The sequence below is a fragment of the Anguilla anguilla genome, chromosome 2, assembly GCF_013347855.1.
Source record: "Anguilla anguilla isolate fAngAng1 chromosome 2, fAngAng1.pri, whole genome shotgun sequence".
In the NCBI taxonomy this organism is placed as follows: domain Eukaryota; kingdom Metazoa; phylum Chordata; class Actinopteri; order Anguilliformes; family Anguillidae; genus Anguilla; species Anguilla anguilla.
In genome coordinates, this window is record NC_049202.1 from 58,065,707 (window position 1) to 58,089,792 (window position 24,086).

At 46.7% G+C, this 24,086-nt stretch overlaps 2 protein-coding genes across 4 annotated transcripts; both read right to left on the reverse strand.

The window, feature by feature from the left end:
• Positions 1–2,179: 2,179 nt before the first annotated feature.
• Positions 2,180–8,743, reverse strand: soul5l (heme-binding protein soul5, like). The gene is made up of 8 exons (XM_035403018.1): positions 8,503–8,743; positions 6,621–6,680; positions 5,652–5,733; positions 5,136–5,256; positions 4,350–4,489; positions 3,859–4,022; positions 3,477–3,623; positions 2,180–2,955 (listed from the first exon to the last, which is right to left on the reverse strand). Exons 1-7 carry the CDS (start codon positions 8,520–8,522, stop codon positions 3,479–3,481), a joined length of 732 nt encoding a protein of 243 aa, XP_035258909.1. The 5' UTR covers positions 8,523–8,743; the 3' UTR covers positions 2,180–2,955; positions 3,477–3,478.
• Positions 8,744–11,693: 2,950 nt separating this feature from the next.
• Positions 11,694–23,498, reverse strand: LOC118221242 (protein GPR108). 3 transcript variants are annotated; one of them, XR_004764075.1, is made up of 19 exons: positions 23,222–23,498; positions 21,758–21,880; positions 21,590–21,640; positions 21,063–21,148; positions 20,286–20,368; positions 19,449–19,699; positions 18,925–18,987; positions 18,597–18,698; positions 18,235–18,368; positions 18,011–18,086; positions 17,835–17,908; positions 16,894–17,011; positions 16,589–16,719; positions 16,196–16,239; positions 15,579–15,628; positions 15,418–15,501; positions 14,961–15,082; positions 12,567–14,670; positions 11,694–12,492 (listed from the first exon to the last, which is right to left on the reverse strand). XR_004764075.1 is itself a non-coding variant. In XM_035406122.1 (18 exons), exons 1-18 carry the CDS (start codon positions 23,312–23,314, stop codon positions 14,583–14,585), a joined length of 1,773 nt encoding a protein of 590 aa, XP_035262013.1. In that variant the 5' UTR covers positions 23,315–23,498; the 3' UTR covers positions 11,694–14,582. The 3 variants fall into 3 exon arrangements, 1 of the variants encoding a protein (XP_035262013.1); XR_004764074.1 differs by having other exon boundaries at positions 12,530–14,670; XM_035406122.1 differs by having other exon boundaries at positions 11,694–14,670.
• Between the last annotated feature and the right edge of the window lie 588 nt (positions 23,499–24,086).

Consider the following 24,086-nt stretch of genomic DNA (forward strand, 5'->3'; position numbering starts at 1 on the left):
CAATTGTCAGCAGTTGGCATGATTATCAATCAATCAATCAGACTTCATTTGTATAGCACTTTCCATACAAGTTAAATGTAACACAAAGTGCTTCACACAATACAACAAACCCCCGCCCCCCAATTCCATACTCAAAGCGATAAATGATTTTGTAAATGAATAAAACACTCAACAACAACAGCATTCGGAGTAAGCTACAGCTGCTGCCCTCCCTCGGAGTGGATGTGGCACCATTCACGCCTGCAGCCCCTTCCATGCAACACCAGAGCTGCTGAAAAGAAACCAAGGAACAGGCCTCTACTCCGATCTCACCCTTCTTGGCATCACAGTCCTCTCCCTTTAGCTATGAGCCAGGTGAGGTAGTGGCAAGGACAAAAAGCCAGGGAAAGGCATAAGGGGACACCCTAAAGATCCTCTCAAGATCAAGTCCCCAAGGCAGCCCCTCTAACCCTGACACATACATCAGCCAGGGTGCAAATAATGGTGAGCAGCAACCGGGAATTCAGGGTGTCCCCACAGTGGTGAGTAGAAAGAGGCCCTCAGGAATGCCCATAGTGGTCAGCACTGAGGGGCTCTCTGGACATCCTGCACCAGCAGGCAGCGAGGAGTCCCCTGGCAGGCCTGTAGCAGTAAGAAGTCCCCCCCAAGAGGGGCTTCTGGCGAGCCCCTGGACAGGGTGATGGGGTTCATCCCAGTTGGTTATTTTCACTCCTTGCGTCGCTTCCTTGTGTCCTTTCCTTGCTCTTTAGCTCCACCCAACGGGTATGAGAATGGAGGAATCGAGACAACATATGTTAGGCAAATGGTTCTTGCTCAGTCAAGAATCAGACTTGGAAGATTTGGAGAGGTGGATCCACAAGTGGATCATTTACACATCACAGGCTAAAAAAAAGAAAAGAAGACCTCCGCAAAGGCTACACTCCTGTATCCTTGCTGAAGCATCCTCCTTGCTCCTCTGTGGAGCACTTAATAAATTGGAACGTCCTTAAAGAGAGCAAAGCACGATCGATTTCTGGGTCACACGAGGACTGAGGAGGCAAGGATGTATAAAATAAGCGATCGGAATGAATTCAGGGAGCCTCTGGAGTAGGGCGGAGGTGAGCCTGTCTCTGGCAGACCTTTAGAGAGGTAAAGAGGCATTGCCTCAAGGAGCGCTAGAGCAGTAGCCCCAGAAAGACCCTCAGCTGGCTCCATGAGACACAGAGTCATGAGGCGATCTGGTGGTCCCACAGTGTTGGGTGGCTATGAGCCCTCTGGAAGCCCTGGTGATGCAGGAACCTTCGGCTGGCAGTAGAAGGACACACATTCTGATTTGAGTGTCTGCCGTTGTTCCTCTGCCATGAACAACAGCAGGTGGTGTGATGCAGAGAGGCCTGGAGCACTCACAGCAGTGTGGGACATCAATGCAGGAGCTCCCACAACGGTTGGGTTCAAGAGTTTAAAGGGTAAGCACCAGATATTATGACACCAGCCAAATAGAATAAGATGTCCTATTTTATGATTCACAACATTAAAAACATAACTTTATTGAAAAGAAGGCAAGAAATAAACCCTAAAAGATCTTAGGCGATTACTTTTTTGCCCTACCTTCCTGTTTCAGAAATCTCCAGAATTATCACCTGCTTCATATTTTGTGAAATTGAAGATGGAGCAAGTCAGATACAGTCCAATTAGCTATAGCCCCTTTTCCATTAAAGAATGATATTGCTACAACCTGATGCACGTAAGAAAGTAATTGCGACAATGCTAATTGCAAACTAGTTAAGTCAACATACGACGCTAGAATAATTTTCTTGCTAGAGGCTTTCGCGACATAAGAGCGGATGCTATAGCTCATAGATTCTTAGTCTGTTTGACAATGAAAAAACAAATTGTCTCCTAAACAGCTAGTTAGCTCAGCTGGGTAGATAAGTTAGGTAGTGAATGCACACTTGTTAAATATATAGTGTGATCAGGTATTGAACAAGCTACATCATACATGGATGCATAGCATTTATTCCCCCCCCCCCCCCCCCCCCCACAGACGGTTGCTAGGTTCATACACGGCACAGTTAATAATACACCATTTGTGGTTTATCTAGTGGAAAATCGTTAGGGTAACTTGTCGTTAGGTCCACTAAGTTAAATGTATATGAGTGAAGAACACCATTATATAACATATATAACACTACTCGTTTGCTAACGTTAGTGATTTCAACACAATTTATTTATGCATTGCAGATGGAAGACACAAGCTTGGCTCCTACATTAGCTCTGTGAAGTGAGGGAACTGCACAATGCATCTTGAGTACGATGAGTAAAAATTAATTTAGACAGGCCAGCTGATTCACCACAGTGACTCAAGAAATGTGTTTGTTTCTTTATCACTGTAAACAGCCTTCAGTACATTTCAAAATAAGCAGATGCATAGCTTTGCTCCTATTTGATTTTTGTTACATTTTCATTAAAATACCAGTCATACAGTAAAGTCCACAAGCCTAAAAGTTATGACTACAGAAACAGAGTCCTATCAATATTACAGCAAACATATTTTCCTCTGTAGGATTTACATGTCGATATTCACTTGTACAAAAGTATGACACTTCTACCTCATTTTCTGTGCTTTTACACTGACAAACAGCCATGTTATCAAGGGAAGCCAACATTTTTAAATGCCCAACTCCTTCGTCTCACATAACCTTTGACTTTCCTTTACTTGTATCTGCATACTAATGTCCCCCTCAAGAGATTTCTACTGATTAATGTGCAAAGTTACTGCTGGTGGACAGCGTTCCTATTGGCCAGGATGCTCGATGCGATTGATCCATCACAGGTGCACTGCATGCACTAGCTGGCTGCAAAGGGGGCGCTCACTGGTACCAGTGACAGTCGGGCTAGGTAGGTTTTGCGGAAGCCAGACAGACAGACAGATGGGTGGTGTCGAGCAGAAGCGGGACGTTATCCTCCACGAGCTCCCTGAGAAAGAGAGGAGACACACGTGAGAGCAGGCCGAGACAGAAGCTACACTCGCATCGTCTTTCGGCTGTTCGTTTCTGAAAGGTTGCCACGGGCAATGTTTCTCTGGTGACGTCAGTTGCTTAGCTTGCACAGGTTGCTCCGCATGGAAATCAATGGACTTATGGCAACTGGTCAACTGAGTTGCTTGTTTGTGTAAACAGGCGCTAGTGGCCAACTACACACGCTTGTCGGGAGAGTGCTAATGTCCCGCCCACTGCAAAAAAGTGACTGGCTCTCGAAAGTGGTTTGAAACAATTGGATTCCCATAAAGGAAAACTTCAATCATATCTTCTGACGAGCATACGTAAACGTCGGTTGTATAGTTCACACACACACATACTCACCCACACATACACCCACACACACCTGTATCCACGCACACACACACACCCATGCACACATCCACGGAAAGGCATGCACACACGCTCATGTGCACACGCACACACTCATGTGACACAGACACACATGCAAAGCTGTACCTCTAAATCTGTGTGGTATTTCCTGTAGTTGTATTAGTAGTAGTGATTTGGGGGACCTCAGAGGTGGGTGGCTGAGGGAAGGTGCACACTGGCTCTCCCTCAGTGATGTACCACACCTCATTGTGTCTGTGAAACAGCTTCATAGGACTGCAGTAAAAAACACAGAAATTATCTCATTATATCCACACACACACACACACACACAAACAAACACACATATTAACACACACACGCACACACATACACACACACATACATGCACACAGACACACAAATGAATACGAACACATATGCGGGCACGCAGACGCACACAAACAAAGGCACAGACACGCACGGCCACACACTCGATCTCGGTCAGTTTGGCTGCGGCGTGGGCGGGCACCTGTCATAGCCGACTGCGTAGTTGTAGGTGCTGTTGTAGGAGGCCTGTACTGCCTTCAGGTCTTTCCTCAGCAGGTGGGCCTGAAGGCCGGATGTCACAGAGAGGATCCAGCCCCCGTAGCTCCTCACGTACACGGTCATGTCTGGCATGTCCGTGAAGTACACCTGTGTGGGAGGTGCCATAGCCATCAACAGACAAACGCAAAAGCTGTGTTTTGGGGTCAGTGTGACTGATTATGATCGAGCTGGTCACATATTAGGTCAACGGAGAGATTGAGACATACAGATAAGGTGATGGGCGAGAGGACACACCAAACACTATGGATGTCGATAACAAAATGGCAGACAAGACCAGGACATTACATTTGAATCACATAAATTTGGAGAACAAATCTGACAAAAGATGGGCTGTACCACTGGGCAGATGACAAGTGCTTTTATTGGGTGAGGCACACCAAACATCCAGGATGAGGAGGCAACTGGCAGGCTCACCTTCTCATTGGTTGGTTTGGGAGGGCTCTCTTGATAGGCTGATGGTAACAGGAAGCTGAGAGTATAGACTGTCGCCTTCCACTTCCTCTTTTCCTCAGGGATTTTGAGCAGGACGGGAGCTGTCATGTTAACTACCACACCTGCAGACAGTTTTTAGACAAACACACACAGAAACATAAGCAACATTAAAGGCAACAGAACTTTTCAAACTAAATAATGCGTTTAAACAAGCGACTTTTCACTTCATGCGGTGTAGTGTGCAAGCCCCCAGTGACAACAGTTCGCAAACAGCCCACCAGTTCACAGCCCTTCCCTTGTCTGCAATTGATCCATCCAAACATCTCATGGTTGGTTGCATCATGATTGACCGACTGGGACTACAAAATGTGTATAAATTCCTGGCACCAAATTTCCATGAAGTTCGGTGTCAATGATTCTCAGCTGTGCAAAGTAACAGTGGCGTGGGGGGACATAAAATGAAGAACATGGAGCTCGTATTGAGTATACTGACAACGGTGTTTGGTGAAATGTTCACCAGAGGTTCTTGCTCGAAATGTTTGTATGCCATTTGAAGTATACTGCCTCCTTAAGGCACATTCACTCACCTGCAGACCCACACAGAAACAGACACCTGCAGAGAAAAGGACACTCAAACACGCACATACGTTTTTAGACAGACCCACTTCCGAACAGACCTGCACAAATACCTGAAGAAATATGTATGCCAATAGGTGTACATGTGTGACACCTGCAGGCAGATACGCAGAGCTAGGCGCACATCCTCACCCTCCTCATTGGCTCCTGCGATGTACTTGAAAAGCCTCCTGAAGGCCACAGTAGTGCCCACTTCCATGAAGACGGCCTCCGAATCAGTCGACACCCACCGGGCGGGGCCATAATGACGCACCTGCCCAACAGACACCTGTCAGCCACTTCACCTTCCAAACCACACCCACAAAGTTTGAATTTGCTGTCTGTTGGACTTGGCATCAGTGTGTGTGTAGGTTTACACCAATCTACGCGTTGGCCTCTGTGTGCCTGTGTCTGTGAGTGTATGTGTACTTGAGTTGTGGTGTATGTGTGCGTGGATATGTGAATATATGTGTGTGTACGCCTGCCTAAAAACATCTGTAGGTCTGAGTGTGTCTCTGCAGGTGTGTGTGTGTGTGTGTCTGTGTGTGTGCGTGTGTACATGGGCGTGTGCATGCATGCGTGCGTGTGTGCGTGTGTGGGTGTGTGCATATGTGTGTGTGTGTGTGTGCGTGCGTGCGTGCGTGTGTGTTTGTGTGTCCCTCAGCTCACCTCATACTGCTGCGTCTTGCATACCAGGTCAAACAGGAGGCACTCCTCTGTTTCTGTGCAAAAGCTGGAGGAGTTACTGGGGCTGGAAGGAAGCAGAGTTGTTACATTCTGCCATTACGCATTATACAGGTTCACCCTGGTCCAATCACTTTCTCCTCACAGACTTGCAGAATATGCAGCTTCCTGTCATAGGACCGATAGACATGGCCACTTTAAAAAAAAAAGATTTAGTTTCTGCAAAGTGGGAATGGCTCCATGTCTATAAAGTGGGAGTGGTTTAGTTTCTATAAAGTGGGAGTGGTTTAGTTTCTGTAAAGTGGGAGTGGTTTAGTTTCTAAAAAAGTGTTACTGATTTCATAGCTATAAAGTAGTAGTAATTTCATGGCTATAAAATGAGAGTGGTTTAGTTTCTTCGAAGTGTGACTGATTTAATGTCTATAAAGTGGGAATGTGTTTTTTTCTTCACAGTGGGAATAGTTTTGTAATATAAAAGTGGGAGTTCAAATTCTCTAGCATGGTGGAAGATCGTCTTCTGTGAGAAAAACATAGAGAACGAGTTGGCATGTAGATCAGGCAGTATTAGAAAGCTGCATTTTGTTGTCAGCAGGATGAACTGCTGATGTGGGGGGGGGGAAACTAGGGTTTCCAGATGCAAAGAATGTCCACTTTTCATATTATTTGTACGGGTCCAGTTTCTGGTCCCAACCAGAACTATATAATGTCTGGTCTGAGTAACTGATATGTACTGTTAGTTTGTAATGCATTTGAGTCTCAACCACCCCCCGGTCTGTTATCTGTCCTGGTAGCTATATCACATCATCTCCCTCCAGCCCCAGGATGTGAAAGGTTCTGAGATCTCTTCACCTCGTTCACAATTAAGCTTTCACTTGTGCATGTTGTCTGGTTTTGACTAATTCTAAATCTGGCAACCCTAGAGGAGGGAGACATCAGAGAGGCTGTCGCTCTTACCCTACACTGGCTTCAGCTGCCGTCATCAGCAACAACCCCATCAGCCATGCCAAACAGGCCCTGAGAAACACACAAAATCAGTAAAACATGTACAGTAAATACTCACCACACAGACACACGCACATGCACCACACACACATGCACCAGACACACAACCACTCACATATACACCCTGCCCCCCCCCCCCCCCCCCAGAATGGCACAATGTGGCAGTACCAGGATCTGTGGGCACACAATGGGCAGGACTGTGCCAGGCTGCTCTTTATTCGGCTAGTGGTTTGGCTTTGGCATCATCCCATTTGCAGAGAGGATGGGGGGGTAGGGAAGGGAAGGGAGGGAGGCTTTATGTGATTTTTGTCCACCCCACAAGTGTAGCATGAAAAAAGGAAGGCTGTTTTGCACTCGACACTCTTGTTCCCGTGCGCACCCGGACGTCGACATGCTTCAGGGTAAAACTGCGGAAAAAACACGACCGCGTTCCTACAGCATCTCAGTTAAAAGAGTGCTGATCCGTGAACAGGTTTCCGTTGTCCGTATCCCTAACCTCAACCATCATGGTCTTAAATGTCAAAGTGGTCTTAGCTCAGATCCCCTAATCATGGGATAAGAGTACAGCGTAAGAGTACTGATCTGGAATTAGATTTCCCTTGTCCATCCATAATTTTATCCGTTATGGGTTAGGCGGCAAAACATTCTAGAACAGCGAGCGCTCCTTTATGAAAGCGACCCTGATCGAGGACGAGCTTTTGCTGTGCTGGATATGGTTATGTCATGTACAAGGGAATAATTTAATTGCGCATTTAATTGTGACTCAAAGTCAACGTCATGTTGTGTCTTAATACAGCCCAAAATCAACATCAATATGAACTATTCTATATTAAAACATGTGCCATGTGATATCATAGGTAATACCATGATAAATAAATAATAATAAATAAATAAATAAATAAATAAATAAATAAATAAATAAATAAATAAATCGTCCCCCGAACGACCGCACTGCACTGAATCGTCACTGTGTCGGTTCGGTTCATTAACACAACTGACAATTTTATTCGGCGAAGGGCACATTGCCTTAAGGTTACTGTCCACTCAGCATCATTTCTAGTTTACGCAGGGAAATCAACTGCGCAGCGCTGCGAACACGACGAAGAAGGTTTAGAAAATAGCTAGCTCCTTTAAAAAAAAAAAAAAAAAAAAAAAAAACAATTCTTCATGATTAAATTTGGCGATCGTTTTTTTAAACCTTTTTGTTCTTTTGCAAGTGAGCCCTGGGGCCTACACGTCTTTGGGCAAATACTGCATGCATAAGCATTTATAAATGAAGCGATACCTTTTTGTTGTCATTTTGAAACAAAATAATCAGTTTGCCAATAAATCTAATATGCCTCCACAAACCATTACATCTGTATGTATATGTTTTTAAAAATAAAGTTGTAAACTGGTGAATATAGCTGTTTACAAATTCCATGAACATTTCCTCGAGAATAGCCTACTACAATTTGGTCGTCATAACGACCTAAGACGAACTGAATTCTTCACATTTTAAATTAAAAAATGAATTCCAAGGTGCACGTACACCCTCGTAAAGTAGAGGATTAGCGCGTCGTTCTCAAAACAGCTAAATCTATTTCTGGAATCTGGATCATGTTAGATAACAGTGTGCCGAACTGAATTAAAGGACATGAGCATTTGGATTCGTAAATAGCCAAATAGGGCGGTGATAAGATTAAGTGCGCTGAACTTGAACGTTATTGGAAACAAAATTAGCTGGCGTTCCAAAGCTGCATAGCGAGGGAGGAACGCGCAGCTGCAGCAGTAACTGCGCAGGCTGCCAAAGTATGAGATCAGAAAAGATGCGTTTATTCCGGCAGGTACTTACATTTTGGAGCACTTGTCCATCCGCGGAATGCTTTCGGTCCGAAATGGGGTTCCAAATGCTAGCTGCGCGTGAGCCTATCCGGCAGCTTTATAATCTGTCGTAACGTTGCTTATGAAACAAGCGGTCAGCGCGTAAGGTCATCACTCATCATACACGCAGGGCGCGTAGTGCCGCGTACGACCGAATGACGGTGCTTTCTGGTCTTATCGATGGTACCACAACTAAGCAAGCAGACGAAAGCCTGTTCCTTGCCTGTGACCAGGCTACAGTAAATGGGTTGTCATCCCTTAATGAAGTTTAAGACAGGATACTTTTTCAGGCACACGGGGTGGTTACTGCGCGTGGCCCAGCTGGGACAGTCTGTAATGTCTAACTGGCTGATTGGAATAAGATCTGCTGTGGGAAGGATATTTTAGGCTGGGTGTTTAAAAAAATAAAATAAAAAATCTTCCAGAGCTTTTAAATACTTACTTTTGTGTTATGCATTACAAGCGTAGCTAGACTGGAAGGTAAACACTTAAAGCAGATTTTACTGCGGACAGGTGGAGAAAAATGTCGCGTTCAATTGCTTCCTTGGCGCAGGTATAAGATAGCTTTTAGTCTAGTCTACTTTAGTCTTGATTCTAGGCTCTAATCTCTAGTTTTGATTGCTTTTGGAGTCTGTTATAGACTGTTATTTGTCAACATGAGGACAGCAGTTGTACATGAAAGTCAAGGAAGCCATTATGAGTAATAAGAGAAAAACAGTCAGGATAAAGGCCAAACCACAGTTTGACTTCACACGGTCAGTGCATGCTAGGACATGCAACAATGTACGAAACTTGACTTTCATTTACATTATATTAATATGTTCCAAACTATGTTGCCCTCTAAATACCCTTAAATAAATGCTGAGAACCTGCACTTTAATCATTTTGAACCCCATTCAGTGCAATTGGTGGAGAACCCAGCAGGTGGCGCCAAAAGACACCTGCAGTGGAGCCACGGGCAGCAGCAGGGCTATGAAAGTCTGTGGTGAGGGGTTCTAGAGCGGCCTCCGGTGGCCATTTCTGTAACTGGATAATACATACTAGTTACAGTAATTGGTGTATAGCAGGAAGGTTGTGAAATATACCCCTTTGTTTACCAAATTCCCAGCTTGACGGGGAACATATTTATTTCCCTTTTCATGAAAAGAACCAAAGACAATGATGTTATAAAACAATACTTTTAATGCGTTTCAAACGCGTTGAACTCTAGATAAAGCCGAAAAACTAACCACTGTTATACCAGGTCACGGTCTTGGGGGGTGGGGATTGGAGCCCATCCCAGCATGCATTGAGCAGGACTACACCCTGGACAGGTCACCAATCCAATGAAGGTCACCAATGCATTCATTCACACACTCATACTCCAGTTAGCCTAACCTGCAGGTCTTTGGACTGTGGGAGGAAACCCACACAAACACAGGGAGAATATGCAAACTCCACACAGAAAGGCTGGGAATCTTGCTGCGAGGAAACCTTGCTATCCACTGTATGTTGAAAATGCCAGTACTCTTTTTCTGAACTACAAGTGCACTATGCCATGGGAAGCTAATGGTACTATCCTGCCTGGACTACTGCAACTCTCTTCTGGCTAGACTACCGGCATCTGCCATGAGACCCCTGCAACTCATTCAGAATGCTACAGCTCGTCCGGTCTTCAACCTCCCCAGACACTCCCACGTCTCTCCCCTGCTCACTACCCTCCACTGGTTGCCTGTTATGGCTTGCATCAAATTTAAAACATTGGTCCTAGCATACCAGGCAGTCAAGGGGTCAGCCCCAGCATACCTCCACAAGATCTTCAAACCCTACATGCCAGCCAGACCCCTCCGTTCCGCTACCTCAGGATGCCTGGCACCTCCCCCTCTTCGCACCTGCGCTTCCCGATCCCGGTCACGTCTCCTGTCTGTTCTGGCCCCACGATGGTGGAATGACCTCCCCGTGGAGGTCAGAACAGCTGAGACCCTGACCCACTTCAAGCGACAACTGAAGACTCACCTCTTCAGGCTGCACCTCTCCCCATCCCCCCCTACCTCCCTGTAATCTCTAAATTGACTGTAAGCTTAGGGTTGTAACTAGGTAGCTGTTTTGTAGTTGATTTAGTTAATGCACTCGTCTTAACTATTGCTCGTATTTTTGCATAGACTGCGTTGTTGCTGTTCTTGTTTGTTAGTGTTAATCAGTTTAACCTACAGGGTCCAAGTTGAAGTTGAACTTGTTCCCTGCACTTGGAACGGTACTTCTCTCTAGGGTTTTCAGCGCACTTGTTCCTGGTTATGATTATACACTTTGTTGTACATCGCTCTGGATAAGAGCGTCAATTTTTACATCCCCTAAATTAGTTTGTTGTGGTGATTCTGCAGTCTCATGACTTTTTCACAGTCGTTTTTCATTTACTTTCACCATTCAAAAAAATTAAATTATTGACTTTATCAATTTATCAACATCCCAAAATGTATAGGAGGGTTTTTGGTGGTTCAAAGTGGTGGAGGTAAGTGAGAGGAAGGAGAGATGGTAAGAGAGAGAAAGAGAAGAGTGGTGATGGTGAGAATAAGAGAGGGAAAGAAAGGGGGATTGCAGACAGATCTACTCCAAGCGTTACAAACTGCAGAGAGAGCAGTGTTCAGAGGGGTGTTTCACAAAGCAGGATTACTGAGTGGATAACTTTATTGAGCATCTGACATAATAAAAAATAGTAAAAATGATAAAATGTGATTATCTGACATTATCACTTTTTATCATGTTTACTTTTTTTATTTTTCATATTTATGTGAAGTAAGATTTTGATAATCTCGTTTTATGTAATTATCTCTTCCTGTTTTTATACATTTTTATATTTCTTAATTCTTGTTGTAGTCTTCTTACATGTTGTGCATTGCTATTTTTTATCGTCTTGTGAAGCACTTTGTAACTTTGTTTTGAAAGGTGCTATATAATTAAAGACTGAGTAAAAGCTGGAACAGCTCTTTTTATTTCGGTCCCTGTTCTAGATTTGGAAGAGCTCCAGGTTTTACTCAGTGCAGTCATCCAGCTAACTCAGTAATCCTGCATCGTGAAAAAGGGCCCAGGTTTGAGGAACATCCTGTGGCTAGGAGCAGGGCTCATCATGGTGAAAGGCATGATGGGAGATTGCTCCGCTGGCAGACACGACACCGCACACTTTTCCATCCTTGAGAGTCTGTTTATTGTCACTGTTTAACACTGTGCACGTGGGTTTCCCCACCATCTCTACAAAAAGGCCAAAGACACAGCACAGCAGGAAGGGGGAAACCAAACATTTACAGGGAAAACCAAAGCAAAAACAACTAAATTAATATCGCATCTTACAGGTTGCTGTAGAAAACTGCAGAAAAGGGGGAAACCTTAAGGGAGGCGTGTCCCTCCCCCTGTCCTGTACAGGAGACCCGGAGGGCACTGCCTCCATCCTCACTTTATTCCCAGCAGGTTTCCATGGCAATGCTGGACCTCCAACAGTGTTCTGAGGATTCCCGTGGCAACGAAGCTGAGAGTCCTATTGGTGGAGGGAGGGAGTGCAGGAGCCAACATTCTATCGTTAGACTGCAGGGGGGAGATGCACACCCCGGGGGCGATGGCTGGAACCCTGTAGCCCTCCGTTTTAAATGAACAGTACTGTGGGAAAAAGCTCTGTGTTTAACTATCTGAAAGCCCTGATTGGACAGGGTGGGGGGACAGTGGCTTCTACTTTCAACACGCTGGTTTTGAGGGCAGCGAGACAGTCCGACTGCCCGGTACCGTACCGGTTCTGACAGGGGCCAGCGCCCCCTGTGGGGAGGCGTGTGATTGGTCATAGCTTTTCCCAATGGGCAGCAGATGGGCAGCTGGCAGGATTGTACCCACCGGGGGTACCCAGCACGTGACTCAGAGACGCCAAAAAGAGGCGGCGGCTGGCGGTAAGCGCCTGGAAACACGGCGCCTCACAACCTCGCCTCAGGGGCCAAACAACCTCTACATAGGGAAAGGCCCTTCAGGGGCCAAACAACCTCTACAGAGGGAAAGGCCCTTCAGGGGCCAAACAACCTCTACAGAGGGAAAGGCCCTTCAGGGGCCAAACAACCTCTACAGAGGGAAAGGCCCTTCAGGGGCCAAACAACCTCTACAGAGGGAAAGGCCCTTCAGGGGCCAAACAACCTCTACAGAGGGAAAGGCCCTTCAAGGGCACTGAGTGGAAAACGCTAAAAACGGCGGAGGAGGAGTTCAGCTGGAGACGCAAAGCGTTCAGAAGTCCACCCTGTAAGAGCACCCACAGGCACCGATCCAGGATCAGCGACTTATCAGTCCCACAAATAACCCTAGAAAAACATCTTTATAAATAAAGCTCATCCCAACTCTGCTGTTGAGGGGAAAACACAAGGGCCAAAGGGCCACATTAGACATTTTTTTGTCCCGAGTTTCATTTAAAAAAATAATTTTAAAGCTTTTTTTTTTTTATTCCCAAATTTGGAATCGTCTGGTCTCTCATTAGTAGGCTGTTCCTCGGACGTCCTCTGTCAGATCCAGAGAGCGAGCGCTTTCTGTTAAATATGTGCAGGTGTGACCTCTGCTGGCCATGGAGCAATGGTGCAAGCAGGCTGCAGGTCCCCTGCTGACCAGAGAGGTCGCTGTTGTGTTAATGAGAAGGGGAATATCCTGCCAAACAAAAACCCTCTGTCAAAAGGTGCCATGTCAACCAAATTACAGGACAGGACTGCGGGCCACAGCTGTCACATGCACAGCCAGGATTCAAACCCGTGACCCCGTTCCAGATAAGTGTGAAGCACAAAGGAATAAAATAACAATACACTATTGGAGCAATTAATATACAATGACAATTAATTATCAAACACCTAATATTAACATAAGATGGTATAATTACCTAATAAATGGAGATATCAATACAAAGTTGTGTTTGTCAAAAGAAAGACTGGTGGCCCAGAACACAAACAAAGAAGTGGAATAGAGTCTGAAGGAGCATCCTGGGATGTGGAGCCATTTAGTACCTGGTACTGAACCGTTAGACCGCAGATTAAACCAGTTCACAATAATAAAGCCATTTCATAAATACTCTGCCAGGGATGAAACTGCAGTGAACTGTTTTACAGTCATATCATCATAACTCAATCAGACTTCATTGACATCATTCATAGCACGCTGGGCAGGTACACTGGAACCCGCCCACAAGACTCACAACCCACATGGAAAAAAAGAGAATAAAACAAGAGTAAAATCAGTCAATAGTTATTATTCATATTCTTTTTAGAAACTGTATGCAAAGTCAGAGATCAAAAGGACATTCAGTGAAGCGAATGAGCGATGGTTCGAAGCTTGAGTGTTGGGTTTGCACAGCAACTGATTCTCCAGGTTCCGACAGGTCCTATACAACCATGCCTTCCTCCCTGCACACACACACACAGGCGCACACACACACGCACGCACGCAAGCACATGCGCACACGCACATGCACACACAGGCACACACACACGCACGCACAGGCGCACAAACACACTAAAATAAACAGGAACGAAGACGAGGGACGGGGTACCCTTTAAATAACACGGATGAAGACGGGAGAGGCATTGGTGTGGGAAACAGACACGGGACAGGCGAGAATGACAGCGGTCTTTGGAACGTCCCCCTCCTTGGGGTGGTGGGGGGGTGGGGGATGGGGCAGAGGCTCTCCCCCAGCATCAGCGGAGGGGGGTGAGAAACACGCCTGCAGGAGAGAGACAGATCCTAGCACACGCCCACGTCTGCAGGAGAGAGACAGATCCTAGCACACGCCCACGTCTGCAGGAGAGAGACAGATCCTAGCACACGCCCACGTCTGCAGGAGAGAGACAGATCCTAGCACACGCCCACGTCTGCAGGAGAGAGACAGATCCTAGCACACGCCCACGTCTGCTGCTTGCATAGAGAGGCTGCGGTTGCCGTGGCTGCGACACAGCCATAGTCCGGACACAGGCAGGGGTGAGGAGGGGGGGTTGGGGGGGCTGTTGGTCCTGTGCACCCCCTCCCCCCCAGCCCAGGGAGCAGAGGGAGAGAGGCTGAGTCTGGGACTCACAGAGACGGCTCTCTCTGTCTGTCACGGCCGTTCTGGGTCTTCTTCACCCGGGAGATGCCCTCCAGAGCCCCCGACTCAGTCACCCTGCAGAGAGAGAGAGAGAGAGGGAGAGTGTTACTGTTACACACAGGTACACACACACACACATCCACACACACATACGCACACGCACACACATGCACGCACGCACACGCGTACACACACACACACACGCACACGCACGTGAACACATCCACACACGCACGCACGCACGCACACACACATACACGCGCGCACACACACACACACATACATACACACACATGAGCACACACACACACACATCCATACACGCGTATGCACGCACACACACACACACACACACGAGGACTCACACTTCGTCCATCTCCACGTCCTCCTCGTCTAGGGGCAGCTGCAGGTAGGGGTTGTTGGAGGCTGGCCGGAACTTGTACCCCGTCATCACAAAGAAGATTAGGGTGGAGATCTCCACCAGGAACTGCAGGGACCAGACACAGGCCAGTCACACGCCAGTCAGACGCCAGTCAGACTCAGGGACTGGCATTAGCGCACATACCAAGAGCGTGTAGTGGTAGCCAACCCTAATCCATCATCCTGTACGTTTTCATTTCAACCCTAAATTGGCACTCCTAATTAGCAGCTTAACGAGCTCACCAGCTGTTGAATGAGGTTCGCTTTGTTAGGGCTAGAATTAAGACCGACAGGACAGCAGATCTCCAGGAACAGGGTTGGTTACCGGAGGTGTAGGGTGTGCGTGATGTCATCAAGTGATGTCACAGTAGCCCCCCCCCCCCGCCCCCCCCGGGCTCTTACCTCGTAGAACCACTGCCACTGGAAGGGGATGGCCACCTTGAGCAGGAAGGCGATGATGCGGGTGAAGTAGATGTAGCAGACGATCTGCAGAGGGACAGAGGGTCAGCGAAAAATGGCGTAGCGCACCGACAGCAGCCAGCAGGGCGGCGATATGCACTCACCATGACATAGTAGTGCCGGAAGAGTTTCAGCTTCTCCAGGTTCATGGCAGCTGCAGGGCCAGACACACAGACACACAGACACACAGACACACAGACGATGAGCAAATTCTCACACATAACATAACAATGATGCGGACAGACCATTCACTCCAACAATGCTCACCATTTTCCTAAATTGTACCTAGTGCTCTGGTTACCAGGAGACTACATAGTATACAGAACCATATTATGCCTGGTCTTGACAGGCTATTCCACACACTGACTGATTTCACACCTCAGGGATTTAGCCATTTTCCAGGTGTGGAGCATGTACACATTCCCCCAAATGCCTGCCCCCCTCCCTTCTTCCCGCCCAGTTTGAAGAACCCCAGTTGTGCTCATCGCAAACCTCCGCTGTTTGTTTCAGGAGAGTGGAGACGAGCGTTTGTGCAAGTTCACACAGCCACGAGTCAGAGAAAGCCGCTTGATTTGCAGCTCAACAGATGAACTTTCAGACACCTAACGGACCAGCAGGGGGCGCTGATGTGTGAGGAGACTCACCCCCAGCTGAGGGACATCCTTTTGTCTCTCAGAGACACTCTAGTAAGAGGTTAAATGGAGCAGATGGACAGACTCACCTTTTCCATCAGTACTGGAGGCGTCCTGAAGGTGGCGAATCGACCTGGAGGAGGAAGAACATTGTCACCATTGTACACACGACAACCATCCCCCCCCAATCCCATCAACAGGATCCCCCCCCAAGCACAGACTCCTCCCATTCACCAGACCACAGGGAAGAGGATAGCCCCACCCCTCTGACTCCTCCCATTCACCAGATCACAGGGAAGAGGATAGCCCCACCCCTCTGACTCCTCCCATTCACCAGACCACAGGGAAGAGGATAGCCACACCCCTCTGACTCCTTCCACTCACCAGACCACAGGGAAGAGGATAGCCACACCCCTCTGACTCCTTCCACTCACCAGACCACAGGGAAAAGGATAGCTCCACCCCCGACTTCTCCCACTCACCAGACCACAGGGAAGAGGATGGCACCGCAGCAGATGAGGTCGACCAGGAAGAGCACCTCCTTCCACAGGGCGTATTCACTGGAGCCCTCCTCCGTCGACTCGATGATGATATAAGCCACGTTCGCCAGGACCTGCGAGAAGGAGAGGAGAGGATAAAACACATGCGCACAGAGACGCATACTCACATGCTCGTGCGCACACACACACACACACACACACACACACACACACACGCACACACACACACACAGAGTCATAGAAACTCACAGGCGCACGTATTCATTTAAAGGCAGACACAAACTCGCCTGCAGGGGGATTACGATCATGAAGATCTTCTTCTCCTTGTCTGAGAGGATGTACTTAACAAAGGCCCAGCCTGTGCCTATGAGAGCCAGAGTAATGAAGAGCAGAGCTCCCTTCAACCTGCAGAGAGACAATCATGTGTGTTACAGCCAGGACCTCTACACACACACGCACACGCACACACATGTGCATGCACGCACACACTCACGCGCACGCACACACACACACACACACACACTCACGCACGCACACATACACATGCACGCACGCACGCACACACCCATGCAAACACACACATGGTGTGGTTACAGGTGAGAGACTAACAGTGAGGCTACAGGTGAGGGACTAACAGTGTGGTTACAGGTGAGAGAGCAACGGTGTGGTTACAGGTGAGAGAGCAACGGTGTGGTTACAGGTGAGAGAGCAACGGTGTGGTTACAGGTGAGGGACTAACAGTGTGGTTACAGGTGAAAGACTAACAGTGTGGTTACAGGCGAAATACTAACAGTGTGGTTACAGGTGAGGGACTAACACTGTGGTTACAGGTGAGGGACTAACAGTGTGGTTACAGGTGAAAGACTAACACTGTGGTTACAGGTGAAAGACTCACAGTGTGGTTACAGGTGAAAGACTAACAGTGTGGTTACAGGTGAAAGACTAACAGTGTGGTTACAGGGACTAACAGTGTGGTTACAGGTGAAAGACTAACAGTGTGGTTACAGGTGAAATACTAACAGTGTGGTTACAGGTGAGGGACTAACACTGTGGTTACAGGTGAGGGACTAACAGTGTGGTTACAGGTGAAAGACTAACACTGTGGTTACAGGTGAAAGACTCACAGTGTGGTTACAGGTGAAAGACTAACAGTGTGGTTACAGGTGAAAGACTAACAGTGTGGTTACAGGTGAAAGACTAACAGTGTGGTTACAGGTGAAAGACTCACAGGTGTGTAATGTAGTACATGACAGCCCAGCCTTCAATGGGGCGTCCCTCTTTATTGATGAAGTGGTAGTTAATCTAAGAGAGAAAGGGAGACAGATCGGCAGTGAAGATTTAATCTCATCTAACATTGAAAGCCAATCAGACTAGCTTCCAATCAGACTAGCTTCACCCACTCACACTGTGGAAGACCAGGGAGATGGACTTCGTGAAGGCCAGAGCTGCCATCAGCCAGTGGATCTTAAACACACTGTACCTACACAGAGAGAGAAACATACTTTCACCAACAGAGATATTAAAACTACACAGGGCACATAGCACTGCACAGCAGGTTGTTACCTATATCACAGGTGAGCTGTGTGATTACCTGTGCTGCAGGTACTGCAGGTGAGCTATATGGTTACCTGTGCTGCATGAGGGTGTAAACCCAGACCATGGCTGCAACGAAGAAGACGATGGCCATGCTGATGAAGAGGAGTGGGAGGGGAATCTCTGCAGCTGACAGGTAACCACCTGGGTTCTGCTCTATGACCTCCACCTGAGACGCCAAGGACCAGCCATTACACCCGTTTCTGTCACCAAGGTTCACTAAAGTGCAAACAGCACAGGCCCACATGTACACGCACACTCACTCAACCACTCAATTACTCAACCACTCAACCACTCAACCACTCAACCACTCAACCACTCAACCACTCAACCACTCAACCACTCAACCAAACTCAACAGGAGAACAAGATAATGAGAATAATAACGCTGCACTCACGTTGAGGTTGTAGGGATTGCTGACTCCGGGAACAAGGTTGTAACAGCTGTGGAAATTCAGGCTGTACAGACCTTCAGCCAGGGAGCCAATCGTAATATGGAACTGTGTAGGGGGTGGGGGAGAGGATGTGAAAGGAATAACAAGGGAGAGAGAGAAATGGCAAGACTAATGATGGTAAAGATATTTGCATCACAGATTCCATCTTTTCAAAAAACCCCAACAGCTGATACTGCAGCACCCGCACCCCCCACCCCCATAGACAGACCTCCACCACGTCCTCCCCATCTTCACATTAATGGTAGCAACCGGAAGGATTGACCAGACTTACACTGAAGTTGTAGGAGTCACCGATTTTCTGGAGAGCAAGAGTCCTCCCGTCAATCTTCCCTTCCTGCAAAAGGCAGAAGTAGTCTGTGAGGAACAGATTTACCTGTTCTCTGTAGGTACACACTCACCTGTTCATTACCAACACTACAGGTACACGCTCACCTGTTCACTACCAACACTACAGGTACACACTCACCTGTTCATTACCAACACTACAGGTACACGCTCACCTGTTCACTACCAACACTACAGGTACACGCTCACCTGTTCATTACCAACACTACAGGTACACACTCACCTGTTCACTACCAACACTACAGGTACACACTCACCTGTTCACTACCAACACTACAGGTACACACTCACGCTCACCTGTTCAGTACTAAAACTACAGGTAGATAGACAGATGTTCTTTATTGTCCAACACACTCACTACAGGTACACGCTCACTTGACCCCTACCAACACTACAGGTACACACAGGTCACTTGATCCCTACCAGTGCACTACAGGTACACAAACTCACGCTCTTGGCAGGTTTCTCCGTCACAGATTTTTCCTCCTCCAACGGTTGGTCCTGCTTTTCTTCATCTTTCTCGTCAACCTCTTCTTCGTTCGGTTTCTCTTCCGTGATTTTGCCAACTGTAGTCTTACTTGGATCTCTTTTTTCTTCTTTGTCCTTCTGACTCATTTCTGCTTTGGTCCCTTTCTCTTCCGTGTCTTTGCCCACTGTAGTCTTACTCTGGTCCGATGTGAGGTCTCTCTTTTCTTTTTTTTCTGTGCAAGAGTGGGCAGAGTGGGTTTGCTAAACCAAACAGATCAGGAATCAACACTGCACCTCTACTGCAGACAAACCAACAATCCAACTGACACAGGATCAGGACACTGAAGCCCCACTGAACATCTACCTACAGCCATGCTCATCTAGTTCCAATATTGCACCCCATTACGCACATGCCTACAGTGCAACTGATCTTGAATCAGTGTACCACAGCACTACTGACCAACTACAGCCCAATTGATCTGGAATCAGTCGGTTGGTGTACTACTGTCCCCCTACCCACAGCCCTACTGATGATTTGGAATCAGTCTGTTGAATGACTGAGCACCTACCTACAGCCAACCTGATCTGGAAACAGTATGTCATAAGCGTTATGTTACATAGCATCCCTTTGGTCTTTGAAACACGTATGCTCAAAATTCACATTTCCAACAGGAAGTAACATGTCAATAACACAAACACACACACACACGCACGCGCACGCACGCACGCACGAACACACACCAGCCTGCTGTGATGCATCAACGTGGAGAGAGAGGAAAGAACGCCTATCAGAGACACGTAGCGTTTAGCATCACTGACCAGGGATTTCGGCGTCCTCCTCCTTGGCCTTCGGTGTCTCTGATAGGAGGCTGTCCTGTTCCCCGAATGACCGCACGCTTACACTGCAGAACACAAACATGACCGCACCTTTACACTGCAGAAGAACACAAGCATGACCGTACGTTTACGCTGCAGAAGAACACAAATATGACCGCACATTTACACTGCAGAAGAACACAAACATGACCGCACGTTTACACTGCAGAAGAACACAAACATGACCGCATGTTTACACTGCAGAAGAACACAAATATGACCGCACGTCTACACTGCAGAAGAACACAAATATGACCGCACGTTTACACTGCAGAAGAACACAAACACGACTGCACGTTTACACTGCAGAAGAACACAAACATGACCGCATGTTTACACTGCAGAAGAACACAAATATGACCGCACGTCTACACTGCAGAAGAACACAAATATGACCGCACGTTTACACTGCAGAAGAACACAAACATGACCGCACGTTTACACTGCAGAAGAACACAAACATGACTGTGCACTCACACTACACATAGAGAAAATTTACACAAATGGGAGAAAAAGAAAAAAAAAAAACAATGTACATTCAAATTACAAAAAAGATAATAAAATAAAAATATTTTTGATTTATAAAAATGAAACAAAACTAAAATTACATTCTGCCTGCAAATACAAAAAAGTTAAACAAATGTAATAGAGAGAAAAGACAAAAGCACGCACACACACACATGCACACACACATGCACTGGTGACCATTTCATTGCTCACCTGAGCTTGTCAATGTCAATGAGGAAAAGAATTAGGGGCTGCTCACTCTTGGTTTTGGTCAGCTGACATTCTTCTGTGTCCTCTGCCTGCACAGGGAACATAAGGAAAGTCTCATCTGCTTAGGCACGCTGCTCACCTGCCTTACCTTTCCAGGTACCCCTCGCAGGTCTTTCACACCTGCTCAGGTACTGCTCTTGCCTGTCTCACCTGCTCAGGTACCGTTCTCATATGTCTCACCTGCCCAGGTACAGCTCTCACCTGTTTCACCTGTCCAGGTACAGCTCTCACCTGTCTCACCTGTCCAGATACTGCTCTCACCAGTCTCACCTGCCCAGGTACTGCTCTCACATCTGACTCACCTGCCCAGGTAACCCACTCAGCTATCCCCACAGCACCTTTGTCTCACCTGTACAGGTTCCTCTTTTCATTTCCCTGTCCCCTGCCCAGGTACCCCTCTCACCCCTGTCTCTGTAAACAGCAGACAGTTTTGTCCTGATCAGACAGTACCCAGCAATCAGCATACTCACAGTGTAGGCCAGAAGCCCGTTCACCCGAGACTTGGACAGGCTGAAGCCCATCTGCGGAGGACAGAGTCACAGACAGGCATGTCATTTCAGCACACGGCTACTCAGGAAGGTGATACTGGTGCATTTCCATCAACAGCAGCTAGGGGGAATGGCTGCGAGCACACTCACAGGGTATTTAGAGAAGTCAATCTTCTGGTCCCTGCGCAGGTTGAGAGCCTTGAGGTTGACGTCAAGGGTGCCCTTAGCATAGAAGCCGAAGGTGTTGAGATGGATGATGAAGCGGGTTTCATTCTGGGGGGGGGGGGAAGTGTCGTCACTCCAGAGTAAATATTAAAAATTTAAGGATGGAGAGAAATCTAAAGTTTGTTCAAATTGATGAACGTCTGAACAAGTGTGTTTTCACTGCTGAATATGGTTGGTGATTTGGCTGACCTGACTCATTCGTGTGTGTGTGTGTGTGTGTGTGTGGTGGTTGTGGTGGGGAGTCAGAAGAGATGTAATAGAGTTATAGGACTCTAACGGGATGGAAGAGCCATGAGATCACGGAGGGAGAAAGTCCACAGACAGATAAATCCAGCGTTTAAGGAGTCACTGCTCACTGTTGCATAACAGTAACATCACAGTGTAAATATGGCATAACAAGCCCAGGTCAGACATGTAAACATTTCTGGGTCATACTGACAATGTCTTTGAAACACTGCAATGAAAATTGCCTCCATCAAGATCGCCAGATTTAAACATTAAGATACAACTCCATGTCATCTATCAATAACAATGCAAACCATTACATTAAAATGTAGAAGTCATATATAGAAGCCAAATGTTGCCATTTTATAACTCATAATATAGGCTACGCTGTCGCGATTTCAAGAGGACAGTTTGCCTTGTTTTTCAACTGCCAGCAGAGATCGCGACTGTGAATTCACTCAATCGCTTGCTCGGCTGGTTGCGGTGGAATGTACCGGAAGCGTCGGTTCAAAACAGGTACTGGTCTTTCAACATTACGTTACAACTTTTCAAACTGGGTCAGTATGAGGTTGTCATTGACAAGTTATTTAAATTGTACAATGTATCAGCAGTACGTCGGCTTCTGGTATCAGATGAAAAGCAGACACGGTAGTGCAAGTTACTAAAATGCTGAACAATGATTTGTAAACGCCGCTAGCTAAAATTTACCGACTTAGACTGCGGCCTAAACGATGTAGCCAGCAAGCTGTTGCTGGGACAAATACACACAACCTTGCTGTTTAGCTAGTCTAGATGTCGATCTGACTTCACAACCTGCGTTTCATAAATAAGTTATACACATTAGCGATTCAATTGCTAGGTAATCTGAGAGATACTAACAGCATTAAACAGCCATTGATTTGAAAGAATCAAACAGATAATGTATGATAGCAATTTCCTTCCTGCATGCCATTTGATAATATGCGATGCTAGTTACCCAGTTAGCTACCAAATGCTAACTGCAGGAGATTTCGTGAGGTAATGGTAGCTGCTGATAGAAAGGGCTCATTTGCAAACTTGGAAAGCCCTAGCCAACATTAATGACCCAAACAGGTCAACACAACAGGCATGCAACCCTGCTCCGAGTAGTAAGGAAAAGCAGCTAGCTTGCTAGTTGATACATACCTTCAGTACAAGGTGGTGTATTCTGGAATCGCAAATGCCAAACAGGAGTGCAGCCACGAAGACTGAAAAACAAACGTCTTGATACATGGCCATTTCACAAACGACATAAATATGTTTGCTTTGTATGCCAAATATCTAGCCCCCGTCGGCAAGCTAGATAAATACCTAGGTTTCTAGCTAACGTTGGGTATTTCCTAAACTATTCCTCCTCTAATTCCTGGTTACTTCCTGCTCCTGTCAGAACTTACACGTCACCACAGCGACACCAATAGAACCACGCCCCCTGATGCGGTGGATGTGCCAATGAAATGTAAGACAAGACTCTTGGCCTAGCCTTTTTTATGATGGACAGGTTTTCAACCAGTAAAATTCCACGTTTGAGTTATTGACGCAGATGAGTGTCTAAAGCGATAGGTCACAGGATGGAGGCATGTGCTCAAAGTGTTTACCTACTTGTAAAAACCACGGGCACACAAAAAGAACACCGGCATGCAGGCAGCGAAAATAAGTGCATTTTTGCCAGAGTTGGGGGTGGGGATGGTTAATTCAATTTAAATTCAATCACTTTTAGAAATGAATTTAAGTACAATACAGTCATTGTAAAAGCCAATGGGTAGCCTGCGGGTAGGTTGAATTTCCTATTAATTTGGCTAAATTTAAATGGAATTGGCCTCTACCAGTGGAAGAAAGCTTTTGAGCTTTCTTGTGTTATTCTTGGTAGTTTTTTTGATTGGTACTTGATGATGTTCCTTCTTGAACTTCCTCTTGTATTTTTTGATGACTGTCAAATAAATTCAATCAATCAACGAGTCAATCAATCAATCTATCTATAACCCCCTCTAGGTTTCTGAACTCTTGCATAAAC